At 38.2% G+C, this 21,930-nt stretch overlaps 1 protein-coding gene across 1 annotated transcript in view; it reads left to right on the forward strand.

The window, feature by feature from the left end:
* CLPX (caseinolytic mitochondrial matrix peptidase chaperone subunit X) overlaps positions 1-21,128 on the forward strand; it is a 38,678-nt gene extending 17,550 nt beyond the window's left edge. Inside the window, exons 4-14 of the mRNA XM_032175077.2 lie at positions 691-845; positions 3,272-3,431; positions 5,267-5,308; positions 9,489-9,665; positions 10,330-10,494; positions 11,309-11,397; positions 12,392-12,556; positions 16,262-16,561; positions 18,007-18,099; positions 19,063-19,169; positions 20,671-21,128. Coding sequence (XP_032030968.1) covers positions 691-845; positions 3,272-3,431; positions 5,267-5,308; positions 9,489-9,665; positions 10,330-10,494; positions 11,309-11,397; positions 12,392-12,556; positions 16,262-16,561; positions 18,007-18,099; positions 19,063-19,169; positions 20,671-20,761 — 1,544 coding nt within the window. The 3' untranslated portion in view covers positions 20,762-21,128. The remainder of the gene's footprint in view (positions 1-690; positions 846-3,271; positions 3,432-5,266; positions 5,309-9,488; positions 9,666-10,329; positions 10,495-11,308; positions 11,398-12,391; positions 12,557-16,261; positions 16,562-18,006; positions 18,100-19,062; positions 19,170-20,670) is intronic.
* The last annotated feature ends 802 nt before the right edge of the window (positions 21,129-21,930 follow it).

Below are 21,930 nucleotides of genomic sequence, written 5' to 3' on the forward strand. Positions count from 1 at the left end.
TATGAATCTTGTGTTTTACTTTTTTAGTTTGTTCATTCAAGTATTTCAATAAAATAGATGATTACTCCATATTCTCAAAGAGGTTTTAAAATCTTTGTTAGTGGGCCAGGTGCGGTGGCTCATGCCTGTAAATCCTAGCACTTTGGGAGGCGGAGACGGGCAGATAACAAGGTGAAGAGATCAAGACCATCCTGCCCAATATGGTGAAATCCTGTCTCTTCTAAAAATACAAAAATTAGCTGGGCATGATGGTGCACCCCTGTAATCCCAGCTACTTGGGAGGCTGAGGCAGGACAATTGCTTGAACCCAGGAGGCAGAGGTTGCAGTGAGCCGAGATCACACCTCTGCACTCCAGCCTGGCGACAGAGCGAGACTCTGTCTCCAAAAGAAAAAAAAAATCTTTTTTAGTTAAGGGAAAGTTGGAAAAATTTCACCCAATCTTTTCTGTTAAAGAAGTATATCACAAAATGAAGAACCTAATAGAAATGAGCAAAAGGTAGTTGACCGAACTCATCTATCTTTGTAGTATACTTGGTATATAAATGAGGCTGTTTGTGTGGCAAGTAGATTGAACAGCAAGTCTACTTTTTGTCAGGTGCATAGCTTTCATTTACAGTGGAGTCTTTAAGGTTAAACACTATTGGAATTATTTTTTATTTCCCTCTACTTACGTCTGTTTTCTTTTACAGCATCCACCCGTTTTGTCAAGTGTGAAAAGTGTCATCATTTTTTTGTTGTGCTATCTGAAGCAGACTCAAAGAAAAGCATAATTAAAGAACCTGAATCAGCAGCAGAAGCTGTAAAATTGGCATTCCAACAGAAACCACCACCTCCCCCTAAGAAGGTATAAGTCTTAAGCTCAGTCTTACAAGTATTTTATCTTGAAAACATTCCATTGCTTCCCTCTCCCCAGTTTACACTGAATCCTAATACTAGTATCTAAACAAGTATTATAGGTTCATAATATGGACCATGTGTGGCTAAATTGTTATTGCCTTTTGGAATTTAAATATGGGGTCTGTTGCTTTTTCCCATGTTATGGTTACTGTATTCAGTAGTGGTGAAATATGGCTAGATAATTATTAAAATGTTAACTTGTTAATACCAAGTTAGTCTGAAATAATATATTTACAATAGAGCAAGCAACTTTTGATTTATTTTTGTTCATATGGACCCTTAAATAACACCAGCCTAGGCTGGTCCACTTGACTAGCCTTAAAAAAAAAAAAGCCTGTAATTATCTCCCTTAAATTAGTCTATTTTATGGTAAAACAGCCTTCAGTCTAATAATATAAGCGAGTAGCTTTTTTCATAGCCAATGTGCCAGGGCTGCTCCGTATAGCACTGTGGCTTTGGTAGTATGGACTCTTTTTAGAAGTCTCAGGCCGAGTATGATTTGGTCCTGTGAGACGTAACAGAATGTACCACCAGCTCCATTGGGTACTTGGTGTGAGCTTTTTGAGAACTGGGAACCCTTGTACCCTGGCTGTGTGCCTTCTGTTCTGGCTGTGTCTCAGATGTTTGCACACTTAGATTATTTCTCACTGCCTCAGTGTATCTTTCTTCTACTGTGTTTAGATAGCAGTGCATTTGTCTCTACTTCCAAATGTGCTGTGACAGATTTAATGTCATTGGTATAATTTGTAAGGAATAAAGATGTTTAAAACTATAATAAAATGTATATGGTCAACAACTAAAGAATCTGTCATTAAAAAAATGGAAAATATATTGGGCTTTATATTCTATATGAATTTATGTAGACTTTAGACATGTGAGTTAAAATTCCAGGCAGTTTGGCCGGGCGCGGTGGTTCACACCTGTAATCCCAGCACTTTGGGAGGTCGAGGTGGGCGGATCACGAGGTCAGGAGATCAAGACCATCCTGGCTAGCATGGTGAAACCCCGTCTCTACTAAAAAAATACAAAAAATTAGCCTGGCGTGGTGGCGGCCGCCTGTAGTCCCGGCTACTCGGGAGGCTGAGGCAGGAGAATGGAGTGAACCTGGGAGGCGGAGCTTGCAGTGAGCCGAGATCATGCCACTGCACTCCAGCCTGGGTCAAAGAGTGAGGAAAAAAAAAAAAATTCCAGGCAGTTTAACTATTTTCAGGAGTTTTTGAATTATTTATTTTTTAGTCAGAGTTTCACTCTGTTGCCCAGGCTGGAGTGCAGTGGCACACTCATGGTTCACTACAGCCTTAACCTCCCTGGGCTCAAGTGATCCTCCCACTTCAGCCTCCACAGTAGCTGGGACTGCAGGTGTGTGCCACCATGCCCAGCTAATTTCTGTAGAGACAGGGTTTCGCCATGTTGTCCAGGCTGGTCTGTACCTCCTGGGCTCAAGTGATCCACCCGCCTCAGCCTCTCAAAGTGCAGGGATTACAGTTGTGAGCCACCATGCCCAGCAGGAGTTGGTGAATATTAATTCACCAACCATTTCATTTCTATTCACTAAAAACTTAAAAAATTTACCCCAGGTTCCAAGCTGTTGGCAATAACCAACTGTAGAATAGAGCTTTAGCTACTATTAAGAATAAAGTTTTTAGGGCTGAGCCCGGTGGCTCATGCCTATAATCCTGGCACTTTGGGAAGCCAAGGCAGGAAGATTGCTTGAGCCCCAGGAGTTCAAGACCAGCCTGGGTGACACAGTGAGACCCTGTATGAAAAAAAGAAAAAAATATATATTTAGAAAATAAAAAGAAAAAGAATACAGTTTTTAGAGTCTCATTTAGATAAATGAGTAGCTTGAAAGTTAATATCTGAGAAAAAACTAAATGTATTAAAACACATAGATACTGATAGTATAATGGCTTTTGATTATATAATGCCTGTTTCTGAAAAGGGTAGTTTTATAATATGTTATCTTGGTGAAGAATATTATTCATTTGATTGACAGGTATAGATTTATTTTAATGATTTACATTAATGTTGATACTTTTAGACCATGGTGGCATGTGTATGTATTCTAAGTTACTTTAAATTTGTTATTAAAAAATAAAGATTGATAGCATTGTTTATAGAATAGAAATTAGCATAACACTAGTAGAGTACAGTGATACTTTGTTAAGCTAGAGAACAAATGAATTGTGTTTTTGTTCATTTAGTGTTCAGGGCCTCTGAATCATTGCTATATAATGTATTGTCATTTTGTTTTTAATGAGAGTCTTTGTTCAGACTTAAAACTGTAAGCAAATATGCTTAGTATATAACTTTTTAATGTGTGTGCTCTTATAATAGCTCATATTAAATTATTCATACCTAATCATTTTTCAGATTTATAACTACCTCGACAAGTATGTTGTTGGCCAGTCATTTGCTAAGAAGGTGCTTTCAGTTGCTGTGTACAATCATTATAAGAGAATATATAATAATATCCCAGCTAATCTGAGACAGCAAGCAGAGGTTGAGAAGCAGACATCATTAACACCAAGAGGTAGCGTTTTTGATAATTGACCTAAATAGAGATTGCTATGCTTAAAAGTAATCTTTATTTGTAACTCTCACTTTCTTCTTAAAATGTTTTTTATATAGTGTGGCATTTTTCAAAGTGCAGGTTATTCTCCATTAGTGTGTCATGAAATCATTTGCCAACAGCATTTTTTAAAAATTTGATAGATGTGAATAGAAAATATCAGAATACATTAACTTATAGTTAAGGTAAATATTATTTCTTAGGCCTGGCATGGTGGTTTACACCGGTAATCCCAGCACGTTTGGAGGCCGAGGCGGGGGGATCACTTGCGGTCAGGAGTTCGAGACCTGCCTGGCCAGCATGGTGAAACCCCGTCTCTACTAAAAATACAAAAATTAGCCAGGTGGGGTGGCACATGGCTGTAATCCCAGCTACTTGGGAGGCTGAGGCAGGAGAATCGCTTGAACCTGGGAGGCAGAGGTTGCAGTGAGCCGAGATCATGTCATCACACTCCAGCCTGGGCAGCAAGACTCCATCTCCAAAAAAAAAAAAAACCAACTTATGTTTTCAGTTATATGTGCATGGGTTCTGAGTTACAAAGAAAAATATACTACTTATTGAGGGTCTTAGTAAAAAATGTTTGAAAGCCACTGGGGTAGAGATTGAGACAACTAGTTCCCCATGAATGGATCTTGGCAATGCTCCGTACGACTCAGTTCTCTTGGGTTCAGGATACAGAATTTCATTTGCCTGTGTCAGAGATATGGGGAGATAATAACTTAATATATCCAGCACTCGTCTTTCTTTGGGCCCTAGCTACAGAGTGTGAGGGCAAATTTGTAAGTGATTCAAGGGACAATTTCTATTAAGGATAGATTCTAATATACCAGTATACTGTATAATCTCAATTTAGTATGGACAATAATGTATATTATATTAATAGAATGATTTATTCAAAAAATTATGAATAAATATGAATATTTAATTTGTTGTTTTGTTGGCCAGACAGCCCTAATTTCTGATTTAGGCCTATATTCCATCATTTTAGATTCTTTTAGTTATCACTGTACAGTGTGAAGGAGTTCTGCTAAGTACTTAAATTTATAAATCTACATTATCTTTGATTGCCTTTAGTAGCAACTAAATGTATAATATATTTCAATGAAGACACTTGTTCCCTTGCTGAACTTACATCACATAACTGCAAAATAGTTATGTGATGGTATCAGTTATTTTTAGAAAGTATGTCATAACTAATGGAAGACTTGGAACCTTTTTTTTTTTTTTCGAGACAAGGTCTCGCTCTGTCACCCAGGCTGGATTGCGACTCACTGCGGCCTCAACTTCCCAGGCTCCAGTGATCCTCCCACTGCACTCTCCCAAGCAATCCACCTGCCTCAGCCTCCCAAAGTGCTGGGATTAATAGGTGTGAACTCTTGCGCCTGGCCTGAAATCTTCATTTTTATAAGGTCCAAATAGCACTGATAGTTATGGAGCAAAACTTTTTTGTTTTCTTCGGTAATAAATAAATATTTAAGCTATTCTAAGTGCTGGAGGAGCAAATGGTTATAATATTTATAGCATTAGGGGCTTAAACTCTTATTAAAGACTTACGTTATTATACCCTTACAATAGATATCAATTATATATTTGACAAATGTGAATATTAGCAACTGGACAGCCATCTTTATGCATGGTTTTGTTTTAATATAGAAAAGATATAGCATATATGAAAAGCTAAAAAATGTTAGTGAACACATCCTTTAAATATATTTGAAAGAGGACAGGAGGTGGGATACTCATTGTTTGTTTCCCCAAGGTAAACAAATATGTAATATTTTCATCCTCTTTCTTAGAGTTAGAAATAAGAAGACGGGAGGATGAGTACAGATTTACAAGTAAGTGACTTCAGGTCCTCCTCTGTAATCATTCTTCCTTTTGACATTTATTTCAGTGTAGTGTTTCAGCAGTAACAGTGATAGACATGTATGTATTTGCTTGTGTATTACCAAGAAAGATACGTATTATCTAAATGTGTTTATCATACATGGTATATATAACTTTGGAATAGTTTTTCATAGCTAATTTGTGTGGTTTCCATGTGTTGGGTTATTTTTTATTTTTTCTGTCAAACTACAATTAGAGTTGGCCTGCTTCTTGTGGGTCACAGGAATTTGGGGGAGGCAGATTATTTTCTAGCTACTCTTTGCCAGAAACCACACTGGTTTTTTTTTTTTTTTTTTTTTTTTTTGGTATTTATGAAACTTACAGTCTTACAAATTATGAGTAAGCCTTAATTCACTGTTTCCAGCCCTGGATTGCCCCTACAAGCATTAGATGGTCCGATGGAGGGTGTGGAAGGACTTGATAGACCAAGGAGAGTGGCCCTTCTGTTGTCTTCCACCTATTCCTTTGGAGGTGGATATAGTTAGTTGCTGCATTGAGGGTGGAGGTTCCAGGGGTGTCATAGAAAGATTCACATGGCCTTTTGTTTTAGTAATTGAAGTAAAGAAAATTAGCTAAGTTTGATGTTTTTACATTTGCCTTTGAACCAAGTAGTATTATATATCCACTATTTGAAGTGTACTATATATAGGATGAGCCATGAGAATATAACTTGTGTACCAACTTGGGCATGACATTTATCACATGTAATAAAATTACATTATCCCCTGTTATTTTTAAATTTATGGAAATACTGATTATACCATGCATGGTAAAATTAAGAAATACAATAAGTGCAATAGAATTAGATTGTATATAAGAACGTAAGATCCAAATAGTAACCTTTAGATATATATGTAATTTATATTTCATAATGAAAAAATATATTCAGATATGCAGTCAATACCATACTCATAAATTGTGTTGACAGCTAGTTAAACTATACTAAATTAGTAAAGAAAGTCTGTAGTGCATATTTTGAAAGACATGTCATGTAATATATGTAGTGATTTAATGTTATTTAAATGTTAACAAGTAACAGTATTTAAGAACTTATGTAAAAGATTGATTGACTTAGAAACAAATATTTCAAAAGTTTAAATTTATTGTCATATGCAGTTTTGTTGTGTTTTACGTGGGATTTTAAGTTCTGAGGTTAGATTGTTAACTCACACTGGCCAGGGGTGTTAGACCCTAACACTGGTCTAGGGTTTTAGACCAAAATCATGTACAATAAGATTAATTCTTGTAAGTCCCTTTGGAAGTCAAATTTTAGAGACCAACATACAGCTTTTAGGAGTTCTGACACAATTGGCTTTTTTTCTCCATCTTTGGAATATAATGTTTCTTAAGTTGAGCAGCAGATGAAATACTTCGTTTGTGTTTAAGGGCTGTGTTGTGTGATAATTAAACACTAGGGAAATGGTAATAATAATAGCAGATTCTTCTGTAACACTTATAAAACTATCTGCCAGGTATTGTTCTAAGTGTTTTGCATATATTCATTTAATCTCCCCTAAACCCATGAGACACAAACTATTATTTTTATCTCCATTTTAGAAATAAGAAAACTGAAACACAGAAATTTTAAGTAATTTGTCCATGGCCACACAGCTGGTGAGCTCTGTGCAGCTAACTACTACACTAGCCTCCTTGCTCATGGTCCTCATTTTAGAGAGCTGTGCTTACACAGTGAGAGATGCACAAACAGGGACTAACTGAAAGAATCGGAGAGTTGTCTGAAGTTTGTTCTAAGGCATATACTCATAAAATGGGATGATAGACATCATCTGTATCATTTAAATTCTTTTTTTAACTTAAATCATTAAATAAGTTAAATACATAGATTATGTGGTTCCACTGTAATTAGTATGCCTCTTGCAATTTTGTTCATTTATTCATCTAAATCGTGTGTGTGTGTGTGTGTGTGTGTGAGAGAGAGAGAGAGAGAGAATGAGTGAATGACAAGCACCTGCTGGCCTCGCTTATCTGAAGCTACATCTAAATCATTTTTTCCGTTTGGGCAGAGCTAAACTTAACCCAAGCCCCTTCCTATGTTATCACAATCCCTAACCAGATTTTGCTGAAATTTTAAAAAGTACTTTGCTAGTGACAGTTTAACTAACCTCATACAGCAGACTGAGTTTTCTTGGCTGATGTGTATTATAATGAGGCACAACATTGTGAATTATTCACTAATTATTAACCCTCAAAGGTAGCACAATTTAATCCAGATGTTTATGGAATGCTTATTGTTTTTGATGAATAGAATAACCCTTTATCTTAAGTATGAAGATAGTTTGAAAGTGACAGCCAGATGGAATAGGACCATCATAATAGATATGTCTGCTGAACTATTATTCTATCAGTTTAATTAAAATAATCATTGGAAAGTCTGATTTTCTGAATCAATTTCTTAGAAAATAAAATTTAGGCCAGGCGCGGTGTCTCATGCCTGTAATCCCAGTACTTACGGAGGCTGAGGCGGGTGGATCACCTGAAGTCAGCAGTTCAAGACCAGCCTGGGCAACATGGCAAAACCCTGTCTCTACTAATAATACAAAAATTAGCCAGGCGTGGTGGCGTGTGCCTGTAATCCCAACCACTCAGGAGGCTGAGGCAGGAGATTCACTTGAACCCAGGAGGCGGAGGTTGCAGTGAGCTGAGATTGCACCACTGCACTCTAGCCTGGACAACAGAGAGAGACTCTGTCTCAAAAAAAAAAAAAAAGAAAAGAAAATGTAAAAATAAATTCAGAAAATATAAACAAGTATGTTATGATGACAGGTACTCAAATGCTAAGAACCAAGAACAATCTGAATATTTACAAATCTGGATAATCTTTCCTTCAGCCAAGAGAAAGTGAGAATAAAGATTTATTGCCGGGCGCGGTGGCTCACGCTTGTAATCCCAGCACTTTGGGAGGCCGAGGCGGGCGGATCACGAGGTCAGGAGATCGAGACCACGGTGAAACCCCGTCTCTACTAAAAACACAAAAAATTAGCCGGGCGTGGTGGCGGGCGCCTGTAGTCCCAGCTACTCGGAGAGGCTGAGGCAGGAGAATGGCGTGAACCCGGGAAGCGGAGCTTGCAGTGAGCCGAGATTGCGCCACTGCACTCCAGTCAGGGTGACAGAGCGAGACTCCGTCTCAAAAAAAAAAAAAAAAAAAAAAAGATTTATTTATTTTATTTTTATTTTGTTTTGTTTTGTTTTATTTTAATTTTTTTTTTTTTGAGACAGAGCCTTACTCTGTTGCCCAGGCTGGAGTGCAGTGGCGTGATCTTGGCTCACTGCAACCCCTGCCTCCCGGGTTCAAGCAATTCTCCTGCCTCAGCCTTCCAAGTAGCTGGGACTATAGGCGCATGCTACCACATCTGGCTAATTTTTTATTTTTAGTAGAGTTGGGGTTTCACCGTGTTGGCCAGGCTGTTCTCAAACTCCTGACATCAGGTGACCGACCGGCCTTGGCCTCCCAAAGTGCTGGGATTATAGGCGTGAGCCACCATGCCTAGCCTAAAGATTTATTTTTGTAGGAATCTGGCTGATAAACTGATACTTCACTAGCAATGTCAGTCCCATCTAGTCATTAGCAATGTCAGTCACATCTAGTTAAGTGTTATGTCTCTAATAAAGGAACTAGAAAGATCCAGTACAGGTCCAATAAAATTAGAGATTTAGATAGGGCCAGAGATAGTGAGGTGTATCATATTTGGTTTCTTTAGTAGATTTTATTGATTAGGAAACAGGAACATAAAGTTTATATGACTTGCCCTAGATCATATAGCTTCTACTTAGAGACAAAGGAAGGTCCAGAGCTAAAGCTTTCTAACTCCTGGCTCTGCTCTTCCATTGCATTGCCTTCCCTTGGGTAAAGGAGTATTCTTACATATTTATATAAATAAGGACCGTGAAAAAAATCAATTTCCTTTGCTTGAGGTTCTTTATATAATCATTGTGTACTATATGTTTGTCACTAGATAATTTGAGATTTTTCTCCTTTGTAGGTAAGACAGAATGTCAAAATACTTAAATTTTTCTATGCAGATATTTAGCTTTAGATAAAAGTTTTTATGAGACATTTTCTTCAAGTAAATTCAAATGAAGCTCAAGTAATTCCTTTGGCATTTTTTTCAGAATTGCTTCAGATTGCTGGAATTAGCCCACATGGTAATGCTTTAGGAGCATCAATGCAGCAACAGGTAAATCAACAAATACCTCAGGAAAAACGAGGAGGTGAAGTATTGGATTCTTCTCATGATGACATAAAACTTGAAAAAAGTAATATTTTGCTGCTTGGACCAACTGGGTCAGGTAAATAACTTGCTGAGAAAATTTAATACTCATTTTAAAAATCAGAATATAAATGATTCTATAACCTGTATCTTGTGATTGAAGTATTACGGCACTTGAGAAGAAAATCCAAGGCCAGTCATCTAGATACACTACCAGTATTCCTGCATAGAATACAAACTGAATTTGAGGCATTGGTGTTGCCCTTCAGGCCAATCCCTAACATCTTAACAGGAATAATAAAATAAAAAACAGCTATATCTAAATAATAATAGATCGGATGTAGTGGCTCACACCTGTAATCCCAGCATTTTGGGAGACAAAGGTGGGAGGATCACTTGAGGCCAAGAGTTTGAGACCAGCCTAGGCAACATAGCAAGACTCTATCTCTATAAAAAATAAAGTATTAGTTGGGCGTGGTAGCATGTGCCTGTAGTCCTGAGGCTGAGGCAGGAGGATCACTTAAGCCCAGGAGATTGAGGCTGGAGTGAGCCATGATCACAGGCTGCACTCCAGCCTGGGTGACAGAGCAAGACCCTGTCTCTAAAAAAAATAATTGCAGAGGAAGGATGTAGCAATTGACAACTTTTTATTATATGCTACTAAAATTTATTTTGCATTTTTATTGAAAAATTGTGTGCCAATATATTTTCAGTAAATTTTTAGTGACTGTTTCTATTTGTAGGTAAAACTCTGCTGGCACAAACCCTAGCTAAATGCCTGGATGTCCCTTTTGCTATCTGTGACTGTACAACTTTGACTCAGGCTGGATACGTAGGCGAAGATATTGAATCTGTGATTGCCAAACTACTCCAAGATGCCAATTATAATGTGGAAAAAGCGCAACAAGGTACGTTTTCAGCATGGTCTGTCCCCAGATTTAGTATATTGGGGAATCAGTCTAATATTAAGAGACAATATAATTCTTGTTTTGAGTCAAGGACTAAAATTCTGTAATTATATAAAAGTACCTTTGTTACATAATTTCTAGCATACTGATTAAGGGCCACATAATTTGCTTTGCCTTATTGTCACTAAGCTGGCGGGTAGGATTAAAAACAAGCCAAATTACTGTCCCATTAGATCCTTAATACTATCATTGCTTTTCTTGTTTTAACTCCCCTCAAGACTTCTAATGCTTAGATTAAGACAGGACAGGGCAGGGGCAAGGGAGGAGGGTACCAGATGACTCTAGAAACAGTTTAGCCTGTTGACCTACAGGATGTCATGGATGCTGCGTTGCTCCTTCATTTATCATCTGTTCTTGTTCATGTGAAGAGCATGACAGCTTCCTGTTCAAATTTCTTTAAGACAAGAATATAGATGGGAAAGAGTAAGCTAAAGTTTTGCTAATACTAGCACTGCAGATACCTCCTGCTTCCATACTATAAAGAATTCATATACATTAGTGGGGCAAATCACTGTTGTCAAAGAGATTTTGTTACCATACATAAATGTTATTCCATAGAGCAGATTACAAAGCAGTTGTACAAAATGATGAATGGGAGAAATAAAAGTGCACTTTTTATAATGTCAAGCTATTGCATATGTTAAGTATGAAAGATCAAATAACTTTGCTCTCTAGCTACCTAAGTATTTTAAAGCTGAGGCTATCTTGTGTATATCCTTTTCGTATTATAAATAGAATCCTCCTTAAATTATAGGAATTGTCTTTCTGGATGAAGTAGATAAGATTGGCAGTGTGCCAGGCATTCATCAGTTACGGGATGTAGGTGGAGAAGGCGTTCAGCAAGTAAGCAGTTGAATATTTTGTTCAAGCCCACTAAAAGGAAGGGAATACATCAACCTCCCAAATATTGTACGTTTGGTTTCACAATCAATTAGATTCTGTTTTGTTTATTTCTTCTGCCCCCAAACTCCACATATCATTTTGAAGTAGTTTAGATCCTAAAAGAAAGTTGTTGACAATTTGAAATAACAAATTACCTTGTTAGGAAGTTTAAAATATTTTGAAGAACAGAAAAAATGAAATTTAATCTTTTTTTTTATTCCTCAAAGGCCCAGTTAAACATTTCTAGAAGAGTCTTGAAGAAAGTTATGATTCTAACTAAACATGAATGAACTATGTACATGCTTCTTATTCCTTCCACTTATTTAGAAGATAGGTATAAAATAATGTTTAATTCCTTGCATAGCCATAATTGAAGTCACAATGATCTGTTAGCCAACTTGACCTTTTAATGGTAACTAATTATGACATAAACTATTAAAGGGTGAGGAAAATTGTTTCGCTTTTTGACAGAGACATAGAGAGGTATAATCACACTTATGTGCTGGAAATTTTTTTTTATAAAAGCATCTCCAAATATAGGTAGTCTCAAAGTTTAATACTGTAAGTGGAATAGAATTTTAATTTATGTGAAAGACATATCTTCAACTATTTTATACTTTTGAATGTTCCCACCATGTTTGAACACCATTTTATACAATCATAATTCTGTGTTTATGTCAGAATTATGTCTTTACTATCAAAAACAACCTCTTAGGTTGACCGTTTTCCTGAATTACAATGCATCAAGTTCTGTAACCATTTCAAATAAATGTATTAATTATTAATGTGATAAATGCATTAGATTTTCTTGTTAGTTATAGGAATGTGGGATTTTCATTAGGTATGTGCATTGACCATAATCACATATTGTTTTCCCCATTGAATCCCATTGTCTAAAGTATAATAAATAATGTACTTACATGGTGATGCTATAAATCATTTGTTCTTTATTTAGGGCTTATTAAAACTACTAGAAGGCACAATAGTCAATGTTCCAGAAAAGAATTCCCGAAAGCTCCGTGGAGAAACAGTTCAAGTTGATACAACAAACATCCTGTTTGTGGCATCTGGTGCTTTCAATGGTTTAGACAGAATCATCAGCAGGAGGAAAAATGAAAAGGTAAGTTTTTCTGAGGGGTTACTAGAAGGATAGAGAGCATTTAAAGGATGTACACTCAGTTTCCATTCTCATATCTGCGGGCTACCAGTCATAGTTTTAATTATAAGAGTTGGGTTTTCTTAGAGCATATCAGAAATATACAGGGAAGGGTGCGGTGACTCAATGCCTATAATCCCAGTTCTTTGGGAAGCCAAGGCGGGCAGATTGCCTGAGCTCAGGAGTTCAAGACCAGCCTGGCCAACACGAAACCCTGTCTCTACTAAAAATACAAAAAATTAGCCAGGAGTGGTGGTGGGTGCCTGTAATCCCAGCTACTCAGGAGGCTGAGGCAGGAGAATCGCTTGAACCCGGGAGGCGGAGGTTGCAGTGAGCCAAGATCGCGCCACTGCACTCCAGCCTGGGTGAAAGAGTGAGACTCCGTCTCAAAAAAAAAAAAAAACAAAGAAATATACAGATAAGTCCTCACTTAACGTCATCCCATAGATTCTTGGAAACTACAACTTTAAGCAAAATGACACGTAACAAACTAATTTTTCCTCATCAATTTCATAAGGAAATTATGTTGAACAAAATGACATTATTGGAGGACATGTTGTATGTTGTTTCATTTAAAGTTGCAGTTTCCAAGAACCTATCAATGATGTTAAGTGAGGACTTGCTGTATTTCTATTTTTTAAAAACTTCAGAGTAGGCTGGGCACAGTGGCTCATGCCTGTAATCCTAACACTTTGTGAGGCCGAGGTGGGCGGATCATGAGATCAGGAGATCCAGACCATCCTGGCTAATATGGTGAAACTCCGTCTCCACTAATTAGCCGGGCATGGTGGCAGGCGCCTGTAATCCCATCTACTCGGGAGGCTGAGGCAGGGGAGTCCCTTGAACCCAGGAGGTGGAGGTTGCAGTGAGCCGAGATTGCGCCACTGAGCCACTGCACTCCAGCCTGGGCGACAGAGCAAGACTCTGTTTTTAAAAAAAAAAAAAAAAAGCCAACTTCAGGGTAGTAAATTGAAAGATTTCTAAATATCATCTATATATGGCCTTTATTTTATTTTATTTTTTTAGAGATGGAGTCTCGCTCTGTCACCAGGTTGGAGTGCAGTGGCGCGATCTGGGCTTACTGCAACTTCCATCTCCTGGGTTCAAGCGATTCTTGTGCCTCCGCTTCGTGAGTAGCTGGGATTACAGGCACGTGCCACTACACCCAGCCAATTTTTGTGTTTTTAGTGGAGACGAGGTTTCACCATGTTGGCCAGGATGGTCTTGATCTCTTGACCTCGTGATCCGCCCACCTCGGCCTCTCAAAATTCTGGGATTACAGGCATGAGCCACCACGCCCGGCCTGTATGGGCATTTTAAAAGTGTAACTTGATGAGTTCAACTTAATATTTTATCTAGGGAGTTCATTATTGGAGGTAGTTGCTGCATCAGTACAATTTCTATTCATTCCACCTGCCCAATTCGCTGGCGCCCAATAAAGTTTATCTCCATTGCCCTTGCTCATAGAGTCTGCCATAGATCACTGCTGACATTCACCAATGGAGGGGAGCGTTTTGGCAGATACGGGAAGGGTTGTGATCCCACTTAGTTTTATAGGTGTTTCTTCTTATAACCCCTGCTTTTAATTGGGACTGGGACTTGTTTCTTCATATCCTCATAGTACATGCCCAGTACTTATTTTTTGATTGAGTACAACAAAACGTAATGTCAGCATAGTGGCAGGAAGCCCAGAAAACACCTGTATTTTCCATGGTTTTGTAGTTTGCATAATAGCCACAAGTGATCACTTTTATATTATATAACATTCTATTTGAAATCTTTATGTCATAGATCAGCTGTGTGCTATACTGCTTGCTGTAAGTCTTTTTGGTCTTGAATGTACTAGTTTAAGTAATAGTTTAGTAGTAGTAAAAAATAATAATCATAATCATAATGCTGCTAATGGTGTGGTTGTCCATGGTAGTTCCTTTGCCTAGCCTAAGTGAGGAAACACTTTTAAAAATACTAACCGTGCCACGTAGTTATTGTTATTCCTCAGTACCAGGCCTTATTCAGCATGGATATTGTTAGATTTTTATTTTTCTGCTAATTTATGCAAAATTTCAATAGCAGCCAAAACATAACTTAATATGAAAATTTGTTTTTTGTGTCATTGAAATACTGCATAAATTAGCCTAACAAATTAGAAAGAAGAAATTATTTCTTTGGGAGTGTGTGTGTGAGAGAGAGAGAGAGAACCTTATATTTGAAACTCTGTAACTAAAAGCAAAGACCATGTTCTAATATTTATTTATAATTAATACTTCATACTTCCAAAAAGGATTTGAAGCTAGAAACATGTAGGACAGAAGATTTGAAAGTAATGTCAGAAAAGGAATCAGAAGTACATAGAAGGAAGGTTTCAGTTGTTATTCTGATTTGTTGAGAATTAGGTCACTCCATTTAGCTGTGAACTTTATTAACGAAAGTTAGGGGAGCAATCATGGGCTCTAGTTCTTATTACCTTGACTGAAGCAAGCTCTATATGCCTTCCATATGCTCTAGTTCTTATTACCTGGCCCTACCTCCTAATAATACAGGGTTAGGATTTCAACATACAAATTTGGGGACATTTAAATATTCAGTCCATTGCAGACAGATTTTTTGAGACAGTCTTGCTTTGTCGCCCAGGCTAGAGTGCAGTGGCATGATCTCAGCTCCCTGCAACCTCCACGACTCTGAGGTTCAAGCAATCCTCCTGCCTTGGCCTCCTGAGCAGCTGGCATTATAGGTGCACACTACCACGCCCAGCTACTTTTTGTATTTTTAGTAGAGACAGGGTTTCACCATGTTGGCCAGGCTCGTCTCGAATTCCTGACCTCAACTGATTCACCCGCCTCAGCCTGGACAGGCATGAGCCACCAGGTCCAGCCTGCAAACAGATTTTTAGCTTAGGCTATGTTTGTACATTATCATGTACTTCTCTTGTTCTTTTGACAAAAGCTATATGACATGTCAAAATTAAACTTTTTGAGAATTGCCTGGAGTACTGTTCATTTATGTTGACTGAAGCAAGATCCATATGCCTTTATACACCCAACCTTGTTCAGCAAAGCTAGCGTTCGTTTAATTTTTTTATGTTTTTGAGGACTCTAGCTTTGCAAGAGTTATTAGCATTCTTGTTTGATGTCATTCTTACATGTTTTTTTATAAAATCTAAATTATTCTAACTGTATGCAGACCAAAATCATGATTTTAGAAGAATCATGATTTAGTGGTGACTTAAGACACTAACAGATAATTTTCTCGTTAGGCTGCTTGTAGCTCCATATTTATAGTTTTTATACCTTTTGGAAACCACACTCATCTAGAAGTTTTGAATAAACTCTGCAACCTTATTATCTGAGTTCCAAGGGTCTCCCTTTGTAGTTCTTACCCACTTTTATTAGAATTCATTCTTTGTGGGTTGGAGATTACATAGTGGTTAGGTTCTCAATTCTGAAGGCAGACAGACCTGAGTTCAAATTCTGGCTTTGCCACTTACAGCATTAAGATTTTGGTCAAGATATTAAACTCTCTAAGCCTGTTTTTTTCCTTTGTAAAATGTAAATGATAATAAAACCTTCTTCATAGAGTTGTTACAAAGATCATATGAAATATGTATGAAAAGTACTTAATACACTATCATTTGATTCTACTAATTATAAATATGCATCATTTCTTTGGCAGTATCTTGGATTTGGAACACCATCTAATCTGGGAAAAGGCAGAAGGGCTGCAGCTGCTGCAGACCTTGCTAATCGAAGTGGGGAATCAAATACTCACCAAGACATTGAAGAAAAAGATCGGTTATTGCGTCATGTGGAAGCCAGAGATCTGATTGAGTTTGGCATGATTCCTGAGTTTGTGGGACGGTTGCCTGTCGTGGTTCCATTGCATAGCCTAGATGAGAAAACACTTGTACAAATACTAACTGAGCCACGAAATGCTGTTATTCCTCAGTACCAGGCCTTATTCAGCATGGATAAGGTTAGATTTTTATTTTTACTACTTATTTTTTATTTTCTTGCTATTGAAATTTTACATAAATTAACCTAACAACAAAAACAAATTCTGCTCATCTAGAATACCAGCCTATTCCTTACTAAATATGGATCTAGGAATCAAGGAAGGCATATTGTATTATGTTAGAATTTAGGAGTTGTCTTTATTTCTTCTGAATTAAAACCATCATGATAGCCTAAAGCCCAAGAAAAATAATGCCATTAGCCTACTTCAACACCTCCAAGCCAGACATACAGGATTGTCCTTTCAGTCTTGATATTCTAAATGCTTCTGTTGTGACATACTATGTATAAATAGAGTTTTATTAATCCCACATATACGTCTCTGTAGCCAAACACCCAGTTGGATAACACCCCACATACCCAGTTGGATAACAAATGGTTTGGGTTTTGTGAACTTTGTGTCTCTAAATATCAGTCTCTTCTTCTCCATTGCCACTGCCTCAAGTCAAGCCTCTTTGTTATTCACCTTGACCCATGCATTTAGTTCTTAATTGGTCTGCCTGTCTCATGTCTGTCTGTGACTATCACCACCAAAATATCATTATCTTCCTCTTTACTTCTGGAAGGGATCATTGAGAACAGTGCCCAACAAATAGATATTAAGTTCTTAAATATTTATTGAATGATTAAAGATAAGGCTAATGTTTTTACTCCCTTGCTTAAAATCCTCTGGTGGTTCCCTAGTCTTTTTTTTTTTTTTTTTTTTTTTTTTTGAGACGGAGTCTCGCTCTGTCGCCCAGGCTGGAGTGCAGTGGCACGATCTCGGCTCACTGCAAGCTCCGCCTCCCGGGTTCACGCCATTCTCCTGCCTCAGCCTCTCCGAGTAGCTGGGACTACAGGCGCCCGCCACCACGCCCGGCTAATTTTTTGTATTTTTACTAGAGACGGGGTTTCACCGTGGTCTCGATCTCCTGACCTCGTGATCTGCCCGCCTCGGCCTCCCAAAGTGCTGGGATTACAAGCGTGAGCCACCGCGCCCGGCCTGGTGGTTCCCTAGTCTTATTTAGATGTCTCCCCCTTTGCTGCTCCCTTAGCTCCATGTGCATACACTGGACTATAAATACTAGTTTGCTAATCTGTCATCTGTCATCACACAATAGACTGTAAGTTGCTTGGCAAAGATGATGTCTATTCATCATTAAATCCCTAGTATGTAACACACAGAGGTTTGGTAAATGTTGAAAAAAATCCTAGGGAGTCCGTGTTAATCTAGAAAACATCTTCAAGCTTCAGAACAAACTTGCAATTCATAATACTGATACTGTCATGGATTAATTGATAGAAACAAGTGCTTCTTGAAGGCAGGGTTCCAAAACACCATGAGAAGTTGTGCCCTCGCTTAATGGTACATTTTCTGGAGGTAGAAATTACAATAAAAGTTATAATTTATTTTTAATGTATTTGTAGTGTGAACTGAATGTTACTGAGGATGCTTTGAAAGCTATAGCCAGATTGGCACTAGAACGAAAAACAGGTGCACGAGGCCTTCGGTCCATAATGGTGAGTTGGCATTATTCTATAAAAACAATTATTTCTTGGTCTGAGTTTTGAGTATATTAAACTTTCCTGTTTTTCTTTTGGAAAAAATATGTATATATTTTGAGACAGAGTCTCAAATAAAGGAGTGCAGTGGTGCGATCTTGGCTCACTGCAATCTCCACCTCCCAGGCTGAGGCTCAAGCAGTCTTCCCACCTTAGCCTCCCAAGTAGCTGGAACTATAGGCAAGAACCACCACACCTGGCTAATTTTTGTATTTTTGGTGGAGATGGGGTTTCACCATGTTGGCCAGTCTGGTCTCAAACTCCTGACCTCAGGTGATCTGCCTGCCTCAGTCTCGCAAAGTGCTGGGATTACAGGCGTGAGCCACCACGCCTGGCCTGAATTTTTTTTTTTTTTTTTAATCACAGTAGATTATATTTTGCTTTTTCTCAAAAAGGAACTTCAAGGTGTTTGCAACAAAGGACATAGACATAATATGATTAATGACACAGAAAATTGGGATTGGGCCTGGTAACTCACACTTATAAATCCCAACACTTTGGAAGGCCGAGGCAGGAGGATTGTTTGAGCCCAGGAGTTTGAGACCAGCCTGGGCAACATAGACCCTCATCTCTCAAAACAAAAAAAAAAAAAGAAAAAAGAGGCCGGGCATGGTGGCTCATGCCCATAATCCTAGCACTTTGGGAGGCTGAGGCAGGCAGATCGCCTGGGCCTAGGAGTTCAAGACCAGCCTGGGCAACATGGCGAAACCCCATCTCTACTAAAAATACAAAAAATTGGCCAGATGTGGTGGCTTATGCCTGTAATCACAGCTATAATCCCAAATATATGTGTATATATATACATTTGTTTTGTTTGTTTCTTTTTCCTTGAGTGAATGGATTCCAATTTGTGATTTATCGAATAAAAGCACTTGTATGTAATCTGTTTTCAATGTGATTCATTACTTTTTATTTCTTTAGGAAAAGCTGTTACTAGAACCAATGTTTGAAGTCCCTAATTCTGATATCGTATGTGTGGAGGTTGACAAAGAAGTAGTAGAAGGAAAAAAGGAACCAGGATACATTCGGTAAAGTGTATTTTCAAGCCAGAACAGATATAAAATTTAAGATCAGCTCCTCATTGCTATGTTTATTGGTTTGTCATTTTAAAATTACATAAAAATTATTATATTTGTAAGGGAAACAATAATCTCAAGTTTTCTGCAGAAAAATCTAGTTTGGGTATTATAAAATAATAGTATTTTGTGAGTCTTTGAAAGTTGATCTTCAGGCCGGGTGTGGTGGCTTACGCCTATAATCCCAGCACTTCAGGAGGCCGAGGTGGGCAGATCACAAGGTCAAGAGCTAGAGACCATCCTGGCCAACATGGTGAAACTCTGTCTCTGCTAAAAATACAAAAATTAGCTGGGCGTGGTGGTGTGTGTCTATAGTCCCAGCTACTCGGGAGGCTGAGGCAGGAGAATCACTTGAACCTGGGAGGCGGAGGTTGCAATGAGCCAAGATCGCACCACTGCACTCCAGCCTGGGCGACAAAGTGAGACTCGGTCTCAAAAAATATATTAAAAAAAGGCAATGCACTGGATTTGGCTAGCAAGCTACAGTTTCCTAACCCCTGATTTATTCAATAAATGTTTACTATGCAATGCTTGACATTAATGTTACCTACACAAAAGCTAGGTTTCTGTTTAACTCAACCATAAGGTATGTTATGTTTTATGTTTGCTTATGTTCCAAGATAACTTTAGAGGCAGTTGATTTGTTTTGAACAACCTTAGTTATCCAGAGAGATATAATCTTTTATTTTTATTGTTCAATGACGTTGATGTATGGCTTTTAAAGGAATTGTGGTGATCTGAATTATCATTTTTACTAGTTTGAAACAAGACAGATTTGATCAGAAACAGCCTCTTCACCATATACATACGCTAAATTCCAGTATTTGAGTTGAAATAACAGATGATACTTTCTTGGAGAAAAGGATTTTTTTAAGCCTTCACAATTGAAGCCATATTGTCCTTTTTTTTTTTTTTTCAGTAAAAATTTGTCAGGGAAAATGCTGGGAAGTTTATTTGCAACTCTTGGTTGTATAGTCTGTTTCCCATATTACTAAGCAATCTTTTTTTTTTTTTTTTTTTTTGAGACGAAGTCTCGCTCTGTTGACCAGGCTGGAGTGCAGTGGTATGATTTCGGCTTACTGCAACCTCCACCTCCTGGATTCAAGCAATTCCCTTGCCTCAGCCTCCTGAGAAGCTGGGACTACAGGCGTGTGCCACCACACCCAGCTAATTTTTGTATTTTTAGTAGAGATGGGGTTTCAACATGTTGGCCAGGCAGGTCTCGAACTCCTGACCTCAAGTGATCAGCCCTCCACAGCCTTCCAAAGTGCTGGGATTATAGATGTGAGCCACTGTGTCCGGCCTAAGCAATCTTAATATTAAAAGTGCTCCTAATATTTTCTATTATCGTGGCTTTCTTAGCTAGGGGAGGTTACTTTGCTGTTTTGATTTTAAAGATCATGTTTACCTCCATTTTTTATTTTAAAAAAACAAACATGGCTTTTCATTGTAGGGCTCCAACAAAAGACTCCTCGGAAGAGGAGTATGACTCTGGAGTTGAAGAAGAAGGATGGCCCCGCCAAGCAGATGCTGCAAACAGCTAAACTGTCATATTGCTGTCCTGTATATACAGCTTTTCCTTCTTTTGTTTAGGATCATAATTGTCTCTACAGTCTGATAGTAAAGGCATTGGATCTATCTTGGATATCATACATGGTCAGAGAAGCCTTTAGGGTAAGAATCAGATCATGTATATTATTGTAACATCACATTGATTTTACAGAGGACGTTATATGGACTTTAATGACAAAATGTTTAGAGATAAAATGTACATTATTTTGGTTCAGTTTAAAAAAAATATGCTTTAACAAAATTCTTAGGAATTCTTTTAAGCAATGCAGGTATTGCAGTAACTGTAGATTTTACAAAATGTTACTCTACAAATGGGAAAATAAATTCTTTAAAATTGAATATTGAGATACCATTCTTTAGTGTTACCTTTTTTACCTACATGTGTTTCTGAAAATATTGGAATTTTATTCATCTTAAAAATTGGACCAGGTAGGCCGGGCATGTTGGCTCACGCCTGTAATCCCAGCACTTTGGGAGGCCAAGGTGGGTGGATCACGAGGCCAGGAGTTCAAGACCAGCCTGGCCAAGATGGTTAAACCCCATCTCTACTAAAAATACGAAAAATTAGCCGGGCGCCATGGCAGGCGCCTGTAATCCCAGCTGCTCAGGAGGCTGAGGCAGGAGAATCGCTTGAACTCGGAGGGCAGAGGTTACAGTGAGCTGAGATTGCTGCGCCACTGCATTCCAGCCTGGGCGACAAAGTGAGACTCCATCTCAGGGCAAAAAAAAAAATTGGACCAGGTAGTTTTCAAGTAGTTAAACATTTCATTGAAAAATACCCTGAAGAACTATATTTTGATAATTGGTTTAGCTGTATTCCTAGTCTTATCTGCTAATGCATGACACTAACTTCCCAATTGGTTCTGTAAAAAAGGCCATTTTCTTACCAAGTTGTCTGATTTATTTACCATCTTTTTTTTTTTTTTTTTTTTTTTTGAGACGGAGTGAAGTGGCGCAATCTCGGCTCACTGCAAGCTTTTTCTGCCTCACCTCTCGATACTGGACTACAGGCCCCACCACCACCCGGCTAATTTTTTGTATTTTATAGAGAAGGGTTTCACTTTGAGCAGAGTCTCACACTGTCTCAAGCTGGAGTGCAGTGGTGCGATCTTGGCTCACTGCAACCTCCGCCTCCCAGGTT

This window comes from Hylobates moloch, unplaced genomic scaffold, assembly GCF_009828535.3.
Source record: "Hylobates moloch isolate HMO894 unplaced genomic scaffold, HMol_V3 SCAFFOLD_14, whole genome shotgun sequence".
Classification (NCBI taxonomy): domain Eukaryota; kingdom Metazoa; phylum Chordata; class Mammalia; order Primates; family Hylobatidae; genus Hylobates; species Hylobates moloch.